Source organism: Mastigoproctus giganteus, chromosome 11 (genome assembly GCF_048544385.1).
Source record: "Mastigoproctus giganteus isolate SK-2022 chromosome 11, ASM4854438v1, whole genome shotgun sequence".
NCBI lineage: Eukaryota > Metazoa > Arthropoda > Arachnida > Uropygi > Thelyphonidae > Mastigoproctus > Mastigoproctus giganteus.
In genome coordinates, this window is record NC_143585.1 from 130,317,775 (window position 1) to 130,341,547 (window position 23,773).

A 23,773-nucleotide genomic window follows, 5' to 3' on the forward strand; every position below is an offset into this window, starting at 1 on the left:
GTGCATGGAGGTTATACCCAGGATTACTAACAGTCCCACCATCGTGAAGGTGCAAGCAGAGGATTTGGCTGTCACAGACCGTCCGGACTTTGCCGAAATTGGGTCCACTTGACTTGAGTGTCACCCGAATATCAGTGCCATCAGCGTTTTAGACTCCCAGATAGCAAGTATAGCTTGTCTGGCATATCTGAGAGAATGTCTGTGACAACCTCAAGGACCACAGAAAGTATGCCACAGAAAGGGATATAATGATTGAAGGAGCAGTAATTGAAAAGGTGGAGTCATATACTTATCTGGGACAAGTCAGCTGCAATAATGATAAATGGCTGGAAGTCAAGAGAAGAATAAATTTTGGATGGATAGAATTCAGGAAATATAGTCACACACTGAGCAGCGATATCCCAATTTGTCTGAAACATAAAATAATGAACTAATGTTATACTCCCCACCTTGACTTATGGAAGTGAAACTTGGGCACTCACCAAAAGAATGGAAGAGAAGCTGAGAACTACACAGAGAAGAATGGAATGAATTATATTAGGAATCAGACTGTTAGATAAGAAGAGAAACACATGGATTAGGCAGCAAACTCAAGTAAAGGACATTCTTATCAAAACTAAAGAACTAAAATGGTCTTGGGCAGGACACATAGCTTGAAGACATGATAACAGATGGTACCCAAGAAGAGCTAGAAGAAAACCTGGAAGACAACAACGGAGATGGACAGATGAAATTCATGAGTTTGTGGGTAGTAAATGGATGGCCATTGCACAAAACAGAAGGAATTGGAAAGTTGCTGGAGAGGCCTTCATCCTACAGTGGATTGAAAATGGCTGATGATGATACCCATAACCAGAACTACTGTTAGGCATACGCAGCAGGTGGAACTGCACAAAAACAAGAAATTTCACAGGATCTTGTGTATCAAATTTATACTTTGCATGAATTTATTTATTTATTTTTTTTAATTTGATTCTACCTCCCCAAGGTTCTGAGCTGGATATCATCATTCTTCTCTCTCTCTTGGTGATTCCCTTCTACTTCTGACTCTCTCTCAGCATAATTCAGAATTTTTTTTTTTTTTTTTTTTTTGTCTGGTGCAACATAAGCCTCGACTTCCTTGCACCATATGGCTAATAATAATAATATTTCTTTATTAGCTTTAATCTCCTTGTGCAGTGGTTTGCAAACTGGGTTCTATGTATGTTTCTTAGGGGTGGGACGAACTTTCTGAAAATTTATTTTTTTGACTGATTCAATATATGCATAAACTTATTTTAACAATCAGTACAGAAAACATATATAAACATAAAACGTATACTCTCATCATTATTTTCTTACCATTCAAATTCAAAGTATACTTGTTGCAAAATAATTGAACATTTGGCAGAAATTAATTTGATTAACAATTTTGTTTCCTCGTAGAGGGAATGGTAATATCAGATACACAAATCTTCTATACAGGGTGTCTCAAAAATATTGGTACAAACGTTTATGGGAGGTAGGTAACATCTAAAGGAATGTGAATCGCATGGGAACCCATACCCGGAAACGTCACCGTAAGTCGGTACACGGCGCTGTTCATCAGTTCGCGAGAGGGAAAATTTTTGGTTTACTCATTCAAGCAGTAGTCGCACGAAGAGAATGCATCGATATACGAACTGTGAGCTGGCAGACATGCACCTAGTGTATGGATTAGCAGAGGGCCCACACAGTGTGCACCCCATGCGGCACAACATCGCTTCGCAATAAATGTGTGGGCAGGTATGGTCGGTGACTGCTTAGTCAGCCCATACCTGTTACCATCCCGCATGAACTCCGCTAAATATCGGATCTTTCTTGAACAAGTTCTACCAGGGTTACTTGACGATGTTCCAGCAAATGTGAGACGCAACATTTGGTTTCAACATGACGGGACACCTGCCCATTATGGAAGGTGTGTTCGTGACCATTTGAACAGGCGTTTTGGGCGTCAATGGATTGACTGTGGTGGACTCGTTGCCTGGCCCCCACGCTCACCTGATTAATCGAGCCTTGATTTCTTTCTGTGGGGGGACCCTCAAATCTATCGTGTATGAATCGCCTGTGGAGATGGAAATGGATCTCGTGGCGAGACTCGTCTGCGCTGCTGCTACTGTCAAAGAAACTCCAGGCGTGTTCGACCATGTCCAACAATCCATGCTGTGTCGGTGTCACGCATGCATCGCGTCTCATGGTGGAACCTTCGAGCATCTGTTGTAAGATCATGAAATGCATCCATCTCGTACGCCATTGTTAATATTATGTCAAATAAATGTTTACCACTAATTATGTCTTGTGTCATTTCTGCTTCTTGTGCCTCTGCTACTACTTTCCCATGACGTTTCCGGTTATGGGTTCCTATGTGATTCGCATTCCTTTAGATATTACCTACCTCCCCTAAATGTTTGTACCAATATTTTTGACATCCTATATAATGAGAAGAGGTTAGATGTGTTCATTAATTAGGGGCCTACATCACCCTGCACAAGTTATGGTCCTGTTTAAAAGAGTGCAATGAATCATGGTGCAAAATTTTAGGGTGCCACCAATATTTACTAATTATCTATTTACTTAAGTAATAATTAGGGAAGTATTTCATAGTAATTTCATTCTGGTTGTTTTTTTTAAAGTGTGCTATTTATATATGTGACATTCATAGTAACTTGACAATGTTGATTACATAATTAATAGAATAAGAGAAAATTTCAATCAATTTGATTAATTGCTGTTTGATCACTTGTATTCCACTCATGGGAAAGTTCTTTCCATACTGTTATTACAGTATCCATTAGCCCTTCATTTCCAATTGCATCAAAATTTGGGGATTTTTTTCTGATTAATCAGAGTAGTTATATCCAGAACTTCATGTTTATGTACAGATTAGCATTAAACATGGCCAATATTTTAAAAATGACTTTTATGAAATATTTCGGTGGGGGTATACCCCTAACCTAAAATATATCCCAGAGACATCATTACAGTAGTCATTACACTACTTATGATCTCTGCTAACAAGCCCATTAGCACATTTGCTGCCTTTATGCATACAAGTGTCAAAAGGCAGTAGAAGTGATGTGCACTCACACATACGAGATGTGGCAATAAAGTTCCGAAAATGGTGAAATAAAAAGAATAAAGTAGAAAGGATAAAAATGGTTTTATTTTTATTCAAAGTAATCACAACTTGACTGAATGCACTTATTACACCATTCTACAAGTTTCTGAAAAGATGATGTTTAATTTGGAAGTTATGTTTTACTTTATGTCCTCAACATCTTGAAATCTCTTTCCTCTGAGGGCAGTTTCCACCTTGGAAAGAGGAAGTCTGCTGGTGCTAGATTGGAAGAGTAGGGTGGATGGTTGATCTGTATGATGCTGTTTTATCAAAAATATCTTCACAAGTACAGAATGGGTGGTGGCATTGTAGTGTAACAAGAACCAGCTGCCTTCCCCTCAAAATTGTGGCCTTACCCAAGAAATGGGCTTCAATAATTTTTGAAGCACCTGTACAAAGATTGCAGCACTGACTCTCTCCCCTTCAGGTACAAATTGCTTGTGAATCACATGCTGTTTGTTGAAAAAGATGTTTAATATTATATTGATCCTGGATTTCTGTAACCAAAACTTTTTTGGGCCTTGATTATGATTTTGAAGTCCACTACATGCTCTGATGCTTTGTCTCTGGGTCGTACTGAAACACCCAACACTCATCTCCAGTGACAATACAGTCAAGGAAATTAGGATTGTCTTGCAAGTTTGGATGAAGTTTTCGCAAGATGAAACTCTGTTGCTTCTGCACATCCATGAGGGTGTGCCATACAAATTTTGCATAGATGTTCATTTTCCTTAAATCTTCATGTAGAATTTGATTAATCATCTCCTTATTCATATTCAACTCATTAGTCATCATTATGAGTGTCAAACTTGCCACAATTTCCGAACTTTTGCAAATCTGTCCTCGTTTCAACAAGTTGATTGATGCTCACTTCTTTTATCACAAACAACTCAGGGGCTCTGGTGATCACAAACAACCCATGGGCTCATACTCACATCTGGTGAGTATGGGCTTGGCAAACCCAGGGTCCTCAGTTGGATATCATCATTCTTCTCTTTCTTGGTGATTCCCTTCTACTTATGACTCTCTCTCTCTCTCTCTCTCTCTCTCTCTCTCTCTCTCTCTCTCTCTCTCTCTCTCAGTGGCAGACTAAGGGAAAATCAGGCCCTAGGCAAGATTCTTATTTCAGGCCCCACCTAGGGTTGCCACCTTTCGGAAATTGTAATGGAGGACACAGTTGAATGGGTTAAAAGTCTTCCATTACTAAATCTAAAAATACATTTGAACTCTATTATTGAAGTTGCCAACTTAAATCAAATAGTTCATACCAACGTACAACAGAGGCATTGATTAAGTAACTAAATCTACCTAATCAATGTGCTACTAGCGCTATATGGTGAATCATCGTGTATACCGTGCCTACCGCAGTATACACGATGATTCACCATATAGCATGCCGTGCAAAAATGCTTCAACTGATCGGTGTGAAACAAGTGGAATGTTATAAATTTATTTAAACTAAAAAAAAAAAAAAATTTTTAAATAAAACCATTTTACGGGCACCAAAAAATTATAGGTCCTAGGCAGTTGCCTAATCTGCCTATACCAAAGTCCGCCCCTACTCTCTCTTTCTCTCTCTCTCACACACACACACAGAGGGTAACTCAGAATTTTTTTTTTTTTTGGCTGGTGCAGCAAAAGCCTCAGGCTTCCTTGCACCATATGGCTAATAATAATCTTCACATCCATCTTTGAACTGCTTCAAACACTGTGGTATGGCTTAACCTTCCATCACCATAAACAGTTTTTTAACATTTCATACATTTCTGTTGCAATTCCCAGTTTAAAACAAAATTGGGTATTCTTTTCTTTCTCCGCTGCAAAATCGTGACACAGAACATTAACACTGCTAACCAAACTGATTGTTACTTGCAACCTGTCAGCCTACTGGACAATCTCTGTACCACCATCTGTTGGAAGAAGTTTGAACTATAACATATCACTTTGTTTATTTTCATACTCATTGAATACATACACAACAGCATGGGCATCCGCAGAGGGGGGGGGCAACCGGGGAACTTGCCCCTCCCTGGGATCAAGTAAAAAATTCCACAAATTATAATCGTAAAAGTGATTGAGATATGTTGTTGTTGTTTGGTTTTTAGGAGCATTAGCAACTAAGGCCATATTGCTTCGGGAATATGCGGTGGTCATTCCCTGACCTTTCCACATCCTCCGTATTTGGTGGTGACGGGCTCGAACCCCGGTCTAATCAAGAAGCGTGTGCTACGCACTGCTGCTCCTTCCCACCTGGTTACGGAGGCACCTGATTGAGATATGTAACCTTACACCCTCGACCATGGAATGCTTTGTCTGCCTTAAAATTTTATTACTGGTTGGCCGGTTTCAGCCCTCCGCAGGGTAACCATAGAACACATGTTTCATCTACTGCAGCAATAGAACACGTGTTCCTGTTTTTGGTTCATCAACTGATATTCCCCAAACTTTACCAGACATTTGAACATTGCGACTATTTCCCTTCTATTAATTCGGCAATAACTATTGGTATGACATTACCTGTTACGACCTGTACCATTGAAAGAAGTTTCAGCACCTTGAGACGTGGGAAAACATGGTTAAGGTGTCCACTATCTCAGAAACTGGCTTATCAGGTTTATGTATGATTAGTGTGCACAGGAAGAAACTAGAGGAGGAAGAAGTAAAGAAGAAATTCATTGAAGATGTCATCAATAGGTTTGCAAGCAATAGACGGAGAATTCAATTCTTATACGATACGTGATTACTGAAATTATTATTATTACATATATTCTTGTTCGTTTATATTGTAAATTTATATACATTATGTATGCGTTTTTGTATTAATGCAATACTGTATTCTATAATCTATTTGTTTAATTAAATAAATTTATTGATGTAATCATTTGTCTCCAAGCTTTGTCCCCCCCCCTCTGGAAAATTTTCTGTGGACGCCCATGCACAACAGCACTAGTCCAGAAACTTTATTGCCACACCTTATATACAAGTTCAAAAGGCACCAAAGTGCTGTGCCATAATGCATATAAGAGGTCATTCTTAAGCAAGTGATAATGAGTGTAGTAAAAGAAAGGCACATGAAACTGAAAATTATTCAAATGTTGGCATACGGACTAAACTTTTTGCAGCAAAGCTTGGTTTTTGTTTATACACTTGGCAGAGAGATTTATTTGTTCTTTGCTTGTGATGATGTTAGTTAATGTACAAGAATAAACTCTTTATAAAATTAAGATCTGTCCTGATTTACAGCTCAAAAGTACTGCAGGTATTTGCTTTTACCTATGAATTGCAAGAATTTACTTTAAAACTATTATTTATGAATTTTTGGAATGTTGAGGATGTCGGAATTTTTATGTTTTTCAACATTCTAAAAAGTATGACACATTAAATGGGCTATCTCAAACATATGTGGCAGTGAACATGTTAAATCCTGCTCTCTCAAAGACATGGGTAGATGTGTGGTATAAAAAATTCACCACAAGCCTTCCCATATAACTTTTTTGCTACAACCGATTTTACTATTTTAATTTTAAAAATTAAATAGGCTAAAAAATTAAAATAATAAAGAACAATCTCCTCTATTTATAACAGCTTGAAAATGTTTCAGACCATATGACCTTTTTTTTGTTAAGAAAAACTCATTCATTAACTGGTAATTAAGATCTTAATCCAATAATGATATTATTATTATTAACCATACGGTGCAAGGGAGCCTGAGGCTTATACTGCATCAGCCAAAAAAAAAAAATTTCTTAAACTACCCCGAGAGAGAGAGAGAGATAAAAGGGAATCACCAAAGGAAGAGATATGTGAAAATGAGCCTTCTTACAACCCCAAATCACAAGAGGGGTAAAATAAAAACTATTTGTTTTAAAAGTGTGTGGACATAGGGACAAAAACAAGGAAATTACAAACTACTCTCCACTGAAACAGAAACAAATCTATATTATATTCTTTATTCTACCATATACTTTTAATTGAATAAATCTTTTGGCTTTTCAGTTTAGAAATGCTGCAATGCAAAAGCACAGCACAAATGAGACATGGTCATCTCAGTAGCACTGTGTACTTTCATAAGTGATTCCAAAAACCTTCTTTTATTTCAATGGAGAGGAGTGTATATGCAAATAGCAAAAATTGTTTGAAAGTATATGTCAGTACAATGACAATGAAGGAATGTCAGTACAATGACAATAAGATAAAATTACTATAATTAATTTAAACACACTAACTAAAGTTATGCAACCAGATACAAAATAATTTCCAAAAGCTTTGCTAAGTTCCTTTTGACACTGATCTGATAAAAACTATTACCAAATACCTTTTTCCAGTTCTGCTGATGTAGCGGATCCTACAATCACAATCTGATATGACTGGTAGAGAGCAGGATGAGAAATTTCTGGGGGAAGGCTATGAATTTGTTGTTACTTCTGATAACCCAGCCCTTTTCAAATAGATAGCAAGCAACAATAAAACTATTCTGAATGACTGAACGAAAACAACTTCAGAATACTGTACTGTCCGAATGACAGTAACAGTTCTCATTAGGGAGGTACCTTTTATCTGTACTAACATTAATACCAAAGCAGAGTGTTGGAAATGTCATGTTTATGAGAAATTAATTCCAGTATGGGAAAGCAAAAATAATAATAAACTGCGAATTTTATAGGTGTGAAAGCAGGGTCGGTCCCGGAGTTCTAGGTGTCCTGGTGCAAGAATTTAAGTTTTGGGCTAATCAATCTAAGTACTGGAACTGAGATCCAAATCCCCCTTTGTTGCTATTTGGGTCCCAGTTCAATTTCAGTTGGGAGGTCCTCGTTCGTTGCACCTGCAGCACACTCCCTCAAGGAACGGCCCTGCACGAAGGAATATAACTTAACGCACAATCCGGAAGTTCTAAGAAAATCAAATAATACCATTCTTACTAATAAACCCCTCTGCACTTCTAAACGGCAATGTTATTTTCATAATTGACAGAACCAATAACAATAGTACTTTCATGTGTCACCGAATGTTTATAAATGAATTTATGGTACTATCTCTGCTTGAAGAACATCCATAGCATATCTTGGTTTCCTAGTTCTAATTTACATCCCTACTTCTGTGATTACTCCTTTTGTTCTTTATGATAACGGTGATAACTTAATTTCACAACAACTTTCCGTTATACCAATAGAACTATAGGTGCTTTGCAATCAGGTATAAATTTTACATGCTACAATACAACAGTTCCGTATTATCCTGTAAACTGTTTGTAAACAGTATTCTTCCCAGCTACTACATATTTCACGACACAATACATGCTATTAACGCTATAGCGTTAATAACATTTTTTTTCATAGTTCTTTTTCACCATCCATTACAAACCGAGAATGTTTAGAGTAGGAATATTCACAGCAATACACGCAACAATGCTGCAAAACTGGAACCCAGTGATGTTTAAACTGCATAAATAAGGCTAGACCACACAGTAGTATGTTACTACCCTATATTATACTCTGTGCCTGTGGGCAAGAATACAAGCAAGGCAACGTAGAGGAAGCCCGCTTTAGCATGATACTAAACGGATACTCAAGCGTATTCTAAAATTTTATATATTAGCCAATTCACGTTTTGTTGTTCTGTTTTTAGGCAAAAGTACTGAGCGTCGGTATGCTCTATCTGTAAATTGTCCGTGTTTTATGATCACTTTTTTTTTTTTTTTTTTTTCTCAGGAAAAACCCCACTTTCCAGGTGAAAATAACGATCCGACCCACGCCACATACCGAAAAACTTGGCCATTAGTGAAAAAAAAAAAAAAAGTGAAAATTTTTTCCGTTTTAATAGTGTCACAGTGTCTTCAAAATATATATATAGTTAATTAATTAAATAATTGTACAAATAAAATTCCTTTATTGCACAAAGACACAAAAATGAGTAGTACTATCACACAAGCCCCTGGGGACCAAGGAGACCAGGGGTTAAAAATATAAGCTAAGTTACAATAAGCAAATAATGTAAAATAGTTGAGAATTATACAAGTACTGTATACTGTATAACGGCAAAAAAAAAAAAAAAAAAAAAAAAGTAAAAAAAAAACTTTTCAGTCACACCAGTTGCTAGATTTCCAGGACTGGAATTTGAGCAGAATGAAGAGTTTTTATACATATACTTTTTTTTTTTTTTATCCATGACGAATCTCTTTGTATCGTAATTCAGGCTCAGAATGATGGGGAGTTCTCGCATAAATCTGTCCATTATGCAGGATCTGTTGCTGTGGCATGTGGAAACATGTATTTGTAAGGGTTGGCTCCAAGAACATCAGTTCAACACCGCCTCTTATCTCTGTGGAGAACAGTACCATTGTAAAGGGGCCAGATATGTGCATAGGTTTGTGTGTATTGTTTCTGTGTATTTTCTGTTGTGTTGTTCTGGCCATTTGGCTACGCAGAAGCATCAGTCACTTGGACAGATGATTCTGAGTACTACACAATCAAAAGGTGAGGCAGATTCCTCTGGCGGCCGATTCCCGAGGAGAGAAAAAAAATCCCGTGGGGTAAAAAAAAATAAATTATAAAAATAAAATTAAAAAAAAACAAAAAAATTATTTAAAAAATTTTAAAATAGAGAAAGTACACTGAGCAGCACTTTATAAATATCAGCTCAGTTACCAAGCAATTCATTTTTATCTCCATATTACTAAAAACTAGCTTTTCCTCTTAAGGCTGCAGTGGGAAAATCCTATAGTTGTTGGAAAGCCAACTCATTAAAATTCAAGTTATCCTCATAAACTGACATAAGATTCGTTGAATTAAGCTGCAGTGGTACTCATAATTCTGTAAACGAGCATCATTCATATAGAACACATTTCCAACTTTCTTGCGTTCCACATAAACACAAATCTGTATCACAGAGTCCCAACCGATTAAAGTTTTTGATTCAAAGAATCATGACCTGTAAGAATGAATGATGTTTCACATGCCATCGTAAACCACATTCGATTCTTCTTATTCATCAGATAAGTGACATCTGGTATAAAATATTTAGTTACCTAGTCAATAGTAGTTGGTATCCCCCACGTTTGCAATATATTTACTGACTCTGCCCAACATTTTTCCTTTAAGTCAACCTGAAGATTTAGATGAATCCCTAAATATGAGACTGGTATTTGCCTTTTGATATTGTAATATAAATCTCTAAATGCGACAAATAAATCTAAAGAAAGAACAGCAGTCAAAACTTCCACAGTTTGCAAAAACCGTGGATTGACACCGTTTTACAAACAAGATTTATCACTAACAATATAATACTGTGAAGCGATTCTAGTTTCAATCTAATTATTCCTGTCCTATGGTATCATACACCTCCTGCGTAAGTCACCTTAAGGCGGAATACTTCTATATAGTAAATCAACAAAGTTATCCTCGATATTTCCCGTTCCGTACGTGATATTCGTGCGAGTAATCTAGAATATCTTTTAATCATCTCAGTAAGATGGATCAAATAGGAGTTAAAATGCAACTTACAATCAACTGTTACTGCTAAATACCGATTTTCTCTAACAAATGGCAATTGAACAGAGTTGATCTTAATTTAAGGTAGTATTCTGTAATTCAGTTGTGACCGAAAAACTGACATCTTGGTCCTGGCAGAACTAATTTTCATTTTGATATAGTGTATAGTGTACATTGTGTTCGTGACTAATGGCACCAGAGGTTTTCTCCATCTCCGCGTAATGCACGCTGTCACGTGAAACAGTACACTGTTGAGGTCAGAGATATAAAATTGTGGGCGCTTTGGGAGGTGTTGCTTTGAGTACCGTTGTTCATCTGACAATTTAGCCGTTGGGCCCCTAATGGGACCCACCGTGGCCACAGTAAACCCTTGGAGGCAGACCAGGTACACAGTAACTCTATATTTTACTCTGGCAAGCCCTGCCGCTAGGTCTCCTGAGATTTTAGTGGTTAGGGCTTAAAAAATAATAATAAAATAAATAAATAATAAAAATAAAAAACAATGTACAAGTTATGCATTTTCATCATTTCTGTACATAGCCAACTACATAAGTAGTTATAAATTGGCATCATTAAGTATATCTCATATTGTGAATACGTTCACAACGAGTTGCCATGATATTGCACTACCTCGAATAAGTAACGCTTCACCATAGAGAAGACTATTGTTACTTATTCTCAGAGGATACCATCACCCATACGGCACCGTTTGAAATATGGTATGAGAAAAAGATCTCTGTTATCCTCATACTGTCCCAATTAGACTTAGGAAAGCAAAAAAGATGTAGGAAGGTGATAGTAGGAGAGCATTACCATTAGCATTAGTAGAGGCATTTGATGCAAGAAAGCAAGCTTATGCAGCATCAGCCAAAAAAAAAAAAAAAAAACCACTTCCACTTCTCCCCTCTGTTCGTTCAAAATACCTGTCCAACTGAGCCTTAAACTTATTTAGGCTATCAACTTCCATGACAAGGGATGGAAGTCTGTTCCACCAACCAACCACCCGCTGGCTAAAGGCAAATTTCCGCATGCCTATCCTACATCTGTCTTTCCTCAATTTGAATTTATGCCCTCTCAGGTGATTATTCTGAGCGAGAGGAAGAATCCCATCAGCATTGATCATGCTCAAACCATTCAAGGCCTTATACACCTCTATAAGATCACCTCGCTGGTGGCTAGTCCCAGACACTGTAATTTGCAAAACTTAAGCCTTTCTTCGTAAGAGCACCCCTTTGTTCCATTCACTAATCTTGTTGCCCTTCTCTGTACTCGTTCCAGCAGCTCTACATCCTTCTTGAAATGAGGCCTCCAGACCTGTATACAGTACTCTAGGTGTGGCCTGACCATTGCCTTATACAAGGGAATAATCACCTCCTTATCCCTGCTAGAAAAATTCCTATATATCATTGACAATACATCGTGAGCAGCCCGTCTGCACTGCTCAGAGAACTTCATATCTGCCTGCACAACCACCCCCAGGTCCCTTTCATTCTCCACCACTGTCAGTGTAGTACCACAGAGTTAATACGTTGCTCTGGGGTTGCTGTTTCCCATATGTAGTACTTTACATTTGTCAATGTTAAACTTCATTTGCCACTTCTCAGCCCATCTGCTCAACCTTTCCAGAACCTGTTGCAGCAGCATAGTGTCAGTAGTGTCCTTGACAACCCTGCCAACCTTCGTATCGTCTGCAAACTTCGACATTAAGCTTGATATACCCTCATCAATATCATTTATGAATACAGAAAACAATAATGGACCAAACACTGAGCCCTGAGGGACTCCACTAATAACATTAGTCCACGACGAGCAGTGTCCATTGATTACCACTCTCTGTCTTCTCCCCCTCAACCACCCCTTTATCCCCAGCAGCAATTTGCCTCCAATGCCACACTGCTCCAATTTGTGCAGCAGTCTTCCATGTGCAACAGTATCAAAAGCCTTTCTAAGATCCAAGTATATAATATCAAAGTTATTCCCTGCATCATAGTATCCAATCAAATTGGTCAGGCATGACTTCCCCTTAACAAAACCATGACTTGTCCGAGCTATAGCTGAAGTCTTGTCTAAATGATCCTGCAGTGCTTCTTTAACTAGTGCCTCCATTAATTTTCCTGGAACAGAAGTTAAACTCACAGGTCTATAATTACTTGTGTCAGCCTTTGATCCTCCTTTGTGAATTGGGGTGACATTTGCACATCTCCAGAGGTAGAGGAAGGAAATGCTGTAGAAGAAAAAAGGGACAGTTACTCCTTCAATTCACTCTACTCAAAAGCTCATAAATTCCTCGAACAGGCAACGCTTCCCCCCCTTAGAGAAGTTTGTTGTTACCTATTCTAGGAAACTCTGTGATTATCAGGCTAATCCTGATGGCGGTTTCAAGGTTATGTCCTATCATCGGTGGGTGGGCAGGTACCCTGGTGTTGCAATGAACAAAACCCAGTTGCGAAGTATAAACCCACAATATGAGAGATGCCTGATGGTGTGGAGTAATTTAGATTACGGTATAATTCAGGACTAAAGCCTCAGGTTACGAAAATAGTTTAACTAATGTACAAGTTAGTGCATTTGCATCATTTATGTACATAGTCAACTACATAAGTAGTTATAAACTGGCATCATTAAGTACATCTCATATTATTCGAGGTAGTAGAATATCATGGCAACTCGTTGTGAAGGTATTCATAATATGAGATATACTTAATGATGCCAATTTATAAATACTTATGTAGTAATAAACCTACTATGATGTGGTAACAAAGGAAATGGATACAGGGAATAACTTGGATATCATATATTTGGATCTTAGAAAGGCTTTTGATACTGTTGCACATGAAAGATTGCTGCAAAAATTGGAGTAGTGTGGCATTGGAGGCAAATTGCTGCTATGGATAAAGGGATGGTTGAGTGGGAGAAGACAGAGAGTGGTAATCAGTGGATACTGTTCTTCATGGACTAATGTCCACGAAGGGCAGTGTCCAAGTGAAGTCCCTCAGGGTTCAGTGTTGGGTCCATTCTTATTTTCTGTATTTATAAATGATATTGATAATGGTATATCAGGCTTAATGTCCAAGTTTGCAGACGACACGAAGGTTGGCAGGGTTGTCGAGGACACTACTGACACTATGCTACTGCAAATTGAGCAGATGGGCTGAGAGATGGCAAATGAAGTTTGACACTGACAAATGTAAAGTACCACATATGGGAAACCGCAACCCCAGAGCAACGTATCAACTCTGTGGTACTACACTGGCAGTGGTAGAGAATGAAAGGGACCTGGGGGTGGTTGTACAGGCAGATATGAAGTTCTCTGAGCGGTGCAGACGGGCTGCAAGAGTAGCTCATGGTGTATTGTCGATGATACATAGGAATTTTTCTAGCAGGGATAAGGAGGTGATTATTCCCTTCTATAAGGCAATGGTCAGGCCACACCTAGAGTACTGTATACAGGTCTGGAAGCCTCATTTCAAGAAGGATGTAGAGATGCTGGAACGAGTTAGAACAAGATTAGTGAATGGAACAAAGGGGTGCTCTTACGAAGAAAGGCTTAAGTTTTGCAAATTACAGTGTCTGGAGGCTAGGCGCCAGCGAGGTGATCTGATAGAGGTGTATAAAGCCTTGAATGGTTTGAGCATGCTCAATGATGTTGGGATTCTTCCTCTTGCTCAGAATAATCACCTGAGAGAGCATAAATTCAAATTGAGGAAAGACAGATGTAGGATAGACGTAAGGAAATTTGCCTTTAGCCAGCGGGTGGTTGGTTGGTGGAACAGACTTCCATCCCTTGTCGTGGAAGTTGATAGCCTAAATAAGTTTAAGGCTCAGCTGGACACGTATTTCGAACGAACAGAGGGGTGAAGTGGAAGTGGTTATTTTTTATTTATTTTTTTTTTTATTTTTTATTTTATTTTATTTTTTATTTTTTGGCTGATGCTACATAAGCTTGCTTTCTTGCGTCAAATGCCTCTACTAATGCTAATGCTAATGCTAATGCTAAAGAGGTTTTGGGGCATCACCCCAGTTGCGGGAGTAATGTTTCATAATAGGGCGTATTTGCGAATTTTACAGAGAGAACCGCTGTTTGGAAAGCGAAAAAAAAAAACCAAGTTTTTTTAGACGCAGAGGAAGTAATTTGGAGATCCTATCATATCATGATCCCATCAATTTGGAGATCCTATTATGTCAAGCCCATTCCAAACATTAGGAAACCCAAATCTCTGAAGGACCTGTGGCCAATCTCCATTAGTTGCTCTTTACTTAAAATCTTTGAAAAATCGATTCGGCCAGCAATTACCCAGCATTGCTTTGCTCACAGGCCCGACTACCTTCATACCGTTTTGTACAGAAGATCAACAACCACCAATCTTCTAGGTACTCTCATCAGAATCCAAGAAGCCCTCAACAGCAAATCCCAGATCGATGTCATCTTATTCCACATTAAATTAGCATGTGAGAGTATATACCTTCCAGCGCTGTTTACCGTACTTAAGCACTACTTCGGTCTGGCAAATACCTTACTACAAATCTTGAAGTCAATTCTACTTCCCAGACATCTGTCTGTTACCGTCAGAGACATCCATCTAACTTTCGACATCACAAGAGGCATTCAGCAGGGGAGTGCGCTTTCAACTGTTCTCTTCGCAGCTGTTTTAAAATCGTTCCTAGTTGTAACTCTAACACTGTTTCTTATGCCCACGATCTGAAGTTCTGAGTTCAAATCATCCTCATCAGATTTTTTATATTAACTAACATGCCTCTACACAGATAACGAAACTGGAAAACTATCTAGCCACAATTGGGCTGCAGCTGAACACTTCCAAATCTGCTCAACTAGCGATAACCAAAAAAAGATTTAAAATTGACATGATGTTCAAATCTTCGTTAGCGGTAAAAGGGTGCAAAGGGTAACTTCCCATAGAGACCTAGGCCTCACCTGGGATGTTCGACTCACCTTCCAGCCTCACTTTGCTAGGATGATACAGAAGGCGTACGCGGCACTTTGGGCAGAGCATCAGGGGATCGCTGGTGTGCATCAGTCAGCGGTGTTTGTTCGGCACATGCTGAGGTGTATTACGCTGATCCCTCTCTATGCATCAGAAATTTGGTCATCTGCCTCATACCTTCATAAGTATCTCAGTTTAGAGTACTGGTTGCTTAGATGGATTAACAGGGTGGTAGGCCACCCCCTAACTATCTCCAGATCGATCCTACAGGCAAATCTGGACACCACTCCCTGGAGACATATCATCATGACAAAAAATGTCCTCACGCTCACGGCTTATAACGAGGCGAATTGATGTTCATCGGTTACCGCAAAGCCTTCGACTCCGTGCCTCACAGCTGGTTAACAAAGAAGCTGAAAATCTACAAAGTCAATCCTATAGTGACAAACTTCCTACGAGAAACGATGGCAAAAGGGAGTACCGCCATTAAGGTCGAAAACATCACAATCAGCCCAATCCCCATTAGGAGAGAAATCTTTCAGGGAGATGCCCTGAGCCCATTGTGGTTCTGTTTAGCACTTAACCGCCTATCCACCATGCTCAACAATAGTAAGTATGGATTTATCCTGAAAGAAGGAAGGAAGAACCTGTACACCCTCACTCACCTGATGTACATGGATGACATCGGGTCTACGCGGGATCAGAGAAACACCTCCAACAACTATTCCAGATAACCAAAGAATTCAGCAATGATATTAGGATTGAACTTGGTCTAGACAAATGCAAAATCCACGGATTGCACCGGGGTAAATTGGTCAACCGAAACTACCTGCAGCAGACTGGTAAAGAGATCGAAGCCATGGCAGAGGCAGAGGTCTACAAATACTTGGGGGTGATGTAGGCTCAGCAGTTACAGCACAAAGAAATTAAGACTGGCTGACCGAAAAATACCATCAGTCTCAGAACCTGCTGAAAGCAAAGCTGAACGGAGGGAAAACAGTTAAAGCCATAAACTCCTCTGCAGTCCCAGTGTTAACGTACTTCTTCGGGGTCATAGATTTGACTAACACCGAGCTGGAGGATATTATGAGAAAGACAAGGACAATGATGACAAAGAGCCCCCAACACCACCCGAAATCTGCCGTGGAAAAACTGACAATTGCCCGGAGGAAAGGGCATGATAGACCTTAAAGAGCAACAGAAAACAGCTATAATTAACCTACAGAATTACTTCTAGAAACACACAGCAGCATTCCAGGAGACCATAAGGAAGATAGACAAGCGGTACACCCACTCAACCGAAGCGAGGAGACTCCCCCAACTAGGAGGCACAAACGAATCTGGAAAGATGGGTAGAGAAGACACTCCATGGCAGACGCTACAACGATCTCTATCAAGATCACATAGATAAAATTGCATCCAACAAATGGCTCACGAGCGGGACGCTCTATCCGAGACTGAAAGAATCATGCTTGCTAACCAAGACCAGGTAATCAACACCAGGAACTATACAAAATACATCGCCAAGGAGCCCAGAGTGTTCGATGAAACCTGTGGACTATGGCACCTGCCTCAGAACGATCCAACACATCACCGCGGGATGCAAGGTGATCACCCAGACTGAGTACACTCATAGACACGGCCAGGTAGCCAGGAAAAATACATCAGAAGCTAGCAAGGAAATACCAGTTGATCGAAGAAAGTGTACCGTAGTACAAGAACGAATCCCAGGCAGTACTAGAGACCCCAACCCACAAGCTGTACTGTGTACGCGCCATAATAACGGATAGGGCAATCCCGCACAACAGACCGTACATAACCCTTGTGGACAAGAAGGAAAAGGCTGCCTATCTGATTGACAGAGTGGTACCCGACACTGGCAACCTGCAGAAAACCCATGGGGAAAAAATGAGGAAGTACATGAACCTAAGACAGCAGATCAAAGAGATGGGGCATATTCAACAAGTAACGAACATCCCGATCATCGTGCCAACCACAGAAATCGTGCCGAAGACTCTACATAACAGCCTAACAGCAATAGGGCCACCAGCGAACACATACAAGGAACTCCATAAAGTCGCAATCCTGAATACCAGGAGAATAGTCGGAAAGTTCCTTGACCAACAGTAACACCAGACATAACAGCAACCACCCTGTGTACTTGGTAGCAATATCCATCACGACGTGGCACCCCAATCAGAGATAAATAATATAAGAGCAATAATAATAATTGTAATGTGCTTGTGCCATGAGAGATTAGAAGTCAGTGTATTCCCCAAAAGAGATATATCATCTTACCGAGAAATAGAAGTGTCACCAAAGATAAGCATAGGAGCAAAAGGATCCTTTTTACGAGATATAAGACAGGGCTGAGTGTTAGAAAAATTGTCTTTGCCCCACTGGAGACCGGCATTTAAGGAATTGGTAGTGGATATTCGAGAGGTTGAAGCTGATTGAGCAGGCGACGTTTCTCAAACTGAAACGTGGATTGGGGACACCAGCATTAGTGGAGAAGCTAGGAGACAGAGAACCATCTACCATCATGCTGAGTGAGCGGTCAGAGAGAAAGCTGGATAACGAATTACAAAAAAACGGTTGGCAAACCATAAGATGGAAGCTTATTTGGAAGACCTTTATGCCAAACACGGTCGAAAGCCTTTGAAATGTCAAAAGGATCTGCTTGTGTGTCTCACTGAAATTTTCCATTGAATTTGTCTATAAATCGGTAACATAATCCAAAATGTCACCCGTGGATCGACACTGAAGGAATTATTATTATGATTGTTGCTCTTATATTATTTCTTCCTGATTGTGGGATTCCACTCCGTGACAGGTACTGCTACCAAGTACACAGGGTGGTTGTAATATCTGGTGTTACTGTTGGTCGAGGAAATCTGACTATCCTACAGGTGTTCAGGATTGCAACATTCTGGAGTTCCTTGTAGGTGTTCTCTGGAAGACCTATTGCCGCTAGGCTGCTATGTAGAGTCTTTGGTGCCATACCAGTGATTGACACGATGATCGGGATGGTCGATACTCCTTGCATATGCCACTTCTCCTTGACCTCATAAAAACTCATGTCTCAGGTTCGTGTACTTCCTAATTTTTTTCCTAATTTTCTGGACATTGCTAGTGTTGGACACCGCTACGTCAATCAGATAGGTAGCCTTTTTCCATCTTGTCCACAAGGATTATGTCCGGTCTGTTGTGCAGGATTATTTTATCCATTATTATGGCTCGGTCCCAGTACAGCTTGTGGGTTCGGGTCTCTAGTACTGCCTGGGGTTCGTACTCCTAGTATGGTACACTTTCTTTGGTCAACTAGTATTTCCTCACTATCTTCTGATATATTATCCTGGCTACCTGGTCGTGTCTATGAGTGTACTCAGTCTGGGTGATCACACCCCGCGGTAATGTGTTGGATCATTTCTGAAGCCAGGTGGCATCGTCGACATGTGTCAGCTGACATTCCTGTCTCCTTTGCGATGTATTTTCTATATTTTCTGGTGTTGATCACCTGGTCTTGGATGGCCAGCATGAATCCTTCAGTTTCGGGGAAGAGCGTCCCGCTTGTGAGCCATGCATTGGAAGCAATGTTATCGATGTGATCTTGATGGAGGTTATTGTAGTGTCTGCCATGGTGTGTCTTCTTTTCTCATCTTTCTATCTTCGTTTCTTGTACCATTTGGGCGGGAAGGGTTTCCTCGCTTAGGTTGAGTGGAGTATACCACTTATCTATCTTCCTTATGGCCTGGTGCTGTGTTGTTCTCGAAGTAATCCTTCAGGTGAAGTTTCGCTGTTTTCTATTGTTCAGTCAGGTCTATCAGGCTCCTTCCTCCCTCTTTCCGAGGTATTGTTATTCTCTCCGCGGCTGACTTCGTGTGGTGTTGGCGACTCTTGGTCATCATTGTCCTTGTCTTTCGCATGATATCTTCTTGCTCGATATTAGTCCAATCTGACCCCGAATGTGTATGTTATTACTGGAGCTGCATAGTGTTTGACTATTCCCTGTGTTCCCTCTGTTCAATTTTGCTTTCAGCAGGCTTCTGAGTCTGTGATGATATTTTTGGGACAGGCACTTCTTGATTTCCTTGTGTTCCAACTGCTCATCCTGCATCACCCCTAGTTATTTGTAGGTCTCTCCTTCTGTCATAGCTTCGATCTCTTTACCAGTCTGCAGCTGGTAGTTTCGGCCAACTAATTTTCCCTGGTGCAGTGTGTGGGTCTTGCATTTTACTAGACCAAATTCCATCCTGATGTCCTTGCTGAATTCTTCGGTGATCCGGAGTAGTTGCTGGAGTTGCTTTTTGGTTGCCGCCTAGAGCTTGGTGTCATCCATGTGCATCGGGTGGGTGATGGTGTACGGGTTCTTTCTTCCTTCTTTGAGGTTATATCCATACTTCCTGCAGTTGAGCATGGTGGACAGTGGGTTGAGTGCTAGACAGAACCATAGTGGGCTTAGCGAATCCCCGTGAAAGATTCCTCTTCTAATGGGGATTGGCCTGGTTGTAATGTTCTCGACCTTAATGGTGGTACTCCATTTCGCCATTTTTGCTACTAGGAAGTTTTTCACTATCGAATTGACCTTGTACATCTTCAGGGTATCTATTAGCCAGCTATGAGATAGGGGGTCGAAGGCCTCTCGATAATCGATATAGGCCGCGTATAGGTTGAGGTGTTTCTTGAAGGTTTGCTCCGTAACTGCAGCATCTATGGATAATTGCTCTTTGCATCCTTTATTATTATTATTATTAGCTGTATAGTGCAAGGAAGCCTGAGGCTTATGCTGCACCAGCCAAAAAAAATTCCACGAGTCCTAAGACAGAGAGAGAAAGTGGGTATGTGTGTGTTTGAGAGAGAGAGAGAGAGAGAGAGAGAGAGAGAGAGAGAGAGAGAGAGAGAGAGAGAGAGAGAGAGAGTAGAAGGGAATCACCAAAAAAGAGAATAATGATGATATCCAGCTCAGGACCCTGGATGTGCCAAGCCCATTTCATACTGGCGATCGTTGATCAGAAGGAAGGTTTCTAGATAGCTTAAGAGTTGGCAGTTAATTGATTTCTCCATTACTTTAGAAAGAGAAGAAATAATTGCAATGGGTCGATAATTGGATGGAAGGGATCTGACACCCTTTTTTAGGAACTGGTAGGATATGAGCAAATTTCTAAGCAGAAGGAAAAACACCGTTGGAATAAGAAATTGAAAAAAGGCAGCAAAGAAAAGGAGGAAATTCTGGAGCACAGGTTTTGAAAACAAGTAGAGAAATGGCATCGGGACCTAGAGCTTTCTTAGCATCAACATTTGATGGAAGACCACAGGAGGAATTGAATGGTGGGAGGTGTTTTACCAAGATCATTAATACATGAGTTAGAAGAGAAATGGGACACCAGCAGGTCAGCTTTATCCTTGGCTGAAGTGATTATGGAACCATTTGGTTTTGATTGTGGTGGCAGCAGAGATGGGGGAAAAAAAATTTTCGGCCAATAGCTTTAGCAAGAGACCAGAATGTTCGGCTACCATTAGGGCAAGAAGTAAGTTTTCTAATCTTAGTCTGTTCGAAATCTAGTTTGGAGTGATTAATAACTTCTTTACAATTGTTCCAAGCTCTGGAGTAGAAAATTAAAATTAAACTGAAGAACTGGAAACAAGCCAATTACGATATGCAACATTCTTCTCTTAAATGTTGTGGCCCTTATGGCCTGATCCAGGTGTTCTCTTGACATCACTGGTTTGACGCTTTAATTTCAGCACCCGAGATACTGTTGCCTGATGATTTTATCAGCGATAGCACGCGTAGAAAGCCCTTCCTGGGTCAAACCAACAGCTACACTTTTTTTTCTTGGTGTCAACTGAACATATGGAACCATGCTCACACCTCCGCAAAATAGGATACTAATGAGTATGTATACCCTTCCAACGCCGTATTTATAGAAACGACTGATGCAATGTTAGATGAACTAATGAGACCCTAGGCAAAGAAGGAAATTGAATAGGATGCATACAATACAAATTGTCAGGCAATACCAAAGCCTTTTGTAGATATAACCTAGTCTGTAATCAAATGACAAAGAAGGCTAGGAAAGCAAGGCAGATTACAAGAACGCCTGGCAAAGACTGCCAAGAAAAGCAGCATAGACTTTTACTTGTAATAACAACAGGAGGTTTGACAAACTGAATAGGTATTTGGAACATTTACATAAGACGAATTTTTTAGGAAGGGGTATGCCATATGTTTATCCAACGTACAAGGAACTAAATGATTTTGTTATAACTCAAAGGAAAAATGGAGGAGAAATTGCGGAAGTTAAAAATAACAAAGGCATCTGGAGTGGATGGGATGTAACATATATTAAGAGAGACAGCAAAGGAGGAAGCAAATCATTAGCTGGAATTATGAGAGCATCTTAAGATTCGGGGGAGGTCCCTGTGAACTGGAGATGTACAAATGTATGCACAATTTACAAAGGGGGATTAAAGGGCGACATGTGTAATTACAGACCCGTTAGCTTAACTGCTGTTCCACAGAAAATAATGGTTAATGAAGTAATGCAGTACCATCTGTACAGTAGTGCAGCTATAATTCAGTCACAGCACGGATTGATTAAGGTAGAATCTTACTTTTTTTTTTTGTCATCGCCTTTTTCCCATTATATGGGGTCAGCGATTTTTTTTTTTTTTGTTTTCGTATGCAATTTTGACTGCCAGATGGCCTTCCTGCCTGACGCCAATCCTCACTCTTTATCCGGGATGGGGATATGCAGTGGTCATTCTCTGACCTTCCGCCTCCGTATTCACGGGCTCGAACCCAGGTCTAATCACGAAGTGTGTGCTACGCACTACTGCTCCTGCCCACCTGGCTACTGAGGTGCCAAAGGGGCATCTTATCTAACCAATTTTATTGGATATCTGATGCAGTGATAAAAGACCTTGATGCTAAAATAATTTTGATATTATATACTTGGATTTCAGGAAAACTTTTGAAACTGTGGAACATAAAAGACTACTGTACAAATTAGAGCACTGTGGCATTAAGGGAATGTTACTGCTATGGATAAAGGGATAGTTGAGTGGTAAAAGAGAGAGTGCTTATCAATGAATGCGGAACATTGTAGACTGGTATTAGTGAAGACCACGGAGTTCGGTGATGGGCCCATTGTTATTTTCGGTTTTTATTAATGATATTAATAAGGATATAACAGGCTTAATGTCTAAGTTTGCAGATGACAGTAATGAAAGTATGTGTTCCAACATGATCCAGAAAATCTAGTCAGATCAACTGAGAAATCGCAATTGAAGTTTCACATTGAAAAAAAAAATGCACAAATGATATGCAGGTGTTTGGCTAGCAGGGACAAGGTGATTTTACCATTATATAATGCAATGGGTAGGCAACATCTTGAAGCCTTCATACAGGCCTTGTATGAAGTGTCTCAATTTAGTCTCAAGTGTCTCAATTTAGAAAGGATTTAGAGCTGCTGAAAGGGTACGGAAAAAGGCAACGAGATTGGTGAGGGAATCGAAGGGGTGCTTTTACCAAGAATGGCTACAGTCCTCGAGACTACTCACTTGTGATGTGGCCTGACTGAGGCTTTGAATGGTTTGAGCAAATTCAATGTTGGTCTTCTTCATCAGGCTATACACATGATGGGGTAAAAATTCAAATTTAAGAGGTATAATAGCAGAATAGATGTGCAGAAGATTTTCTTCAGCCAACGGCTGATTGAAGACGGTTTCTTCAGGTGATTGATTGCTGGAGCGAGCTACCATCTGTTGTTTTGGAAGTGGATATTTTGAATAAATTCAGGAAAGAAGTAGACAAACCATTGGAGGTGATGCACAGGTGTAATGCAATTTTTTTATTGATGGTGTGTAAGAGTACTTTCTTCGATCATTGGCCTTTATTAATACTAATTACTGTCTTTGGTGTTGTAAAAGTTTCTAATCATAAACAAATAAAAGTCTGGTAGCCTATCACCATATCCTCATTAAAATTATTCAAAGCAATTCTGGATTCTCCTTTCAGTAGCATGCGTCTGCTTGATTAGCATAGCAGTTAAAATCACTGCTGTCCTGAGACTGAGGATGTGTTTCATGGTCTCATGCAAAGGCATGGACTACATTCCCGAAAACTAGTGTTTTGAGTCCAAGAAAACAGCAAGACCAAAAAATTCACGCCATTAACATAAATTTTTTACACAAGTAGAAGAGGT

At 39.8% G+C, this 23,773-nt stretch overlaps 1 protein-coding gene across 2 annotated transcripts in view; it reads right to left on the reverse strand.

Annotated features, from left to right (window-relative positions):
• Positions 1 to 8,636, reverse strand: part of LOC150078432 (uncharacterized) — a 127,472-nt gene extending 118,836 nt beyond the window's left edge. The window contains exon 1 of one of the 2 annotated variants that reach the window (XM_090384864.1): positions 8,056 to 8,636. In XM_090384864.1, the coding sequence (XP_090240990.1) occupies positions 8,056 to 8,131 (76 nt within the window). In that variant the 5' untranslated portion in view covers positions 8,132 to 8,636. Of the gene's footprint in view, positions 1 to 8,046 lie in introns of both variants that reach the window. The other variant, XM_090384863.1, reaches the window with a different exon arrangement.
• Positions 8,637 to 23,773: the final 15,137 nt, after the last annotated feature.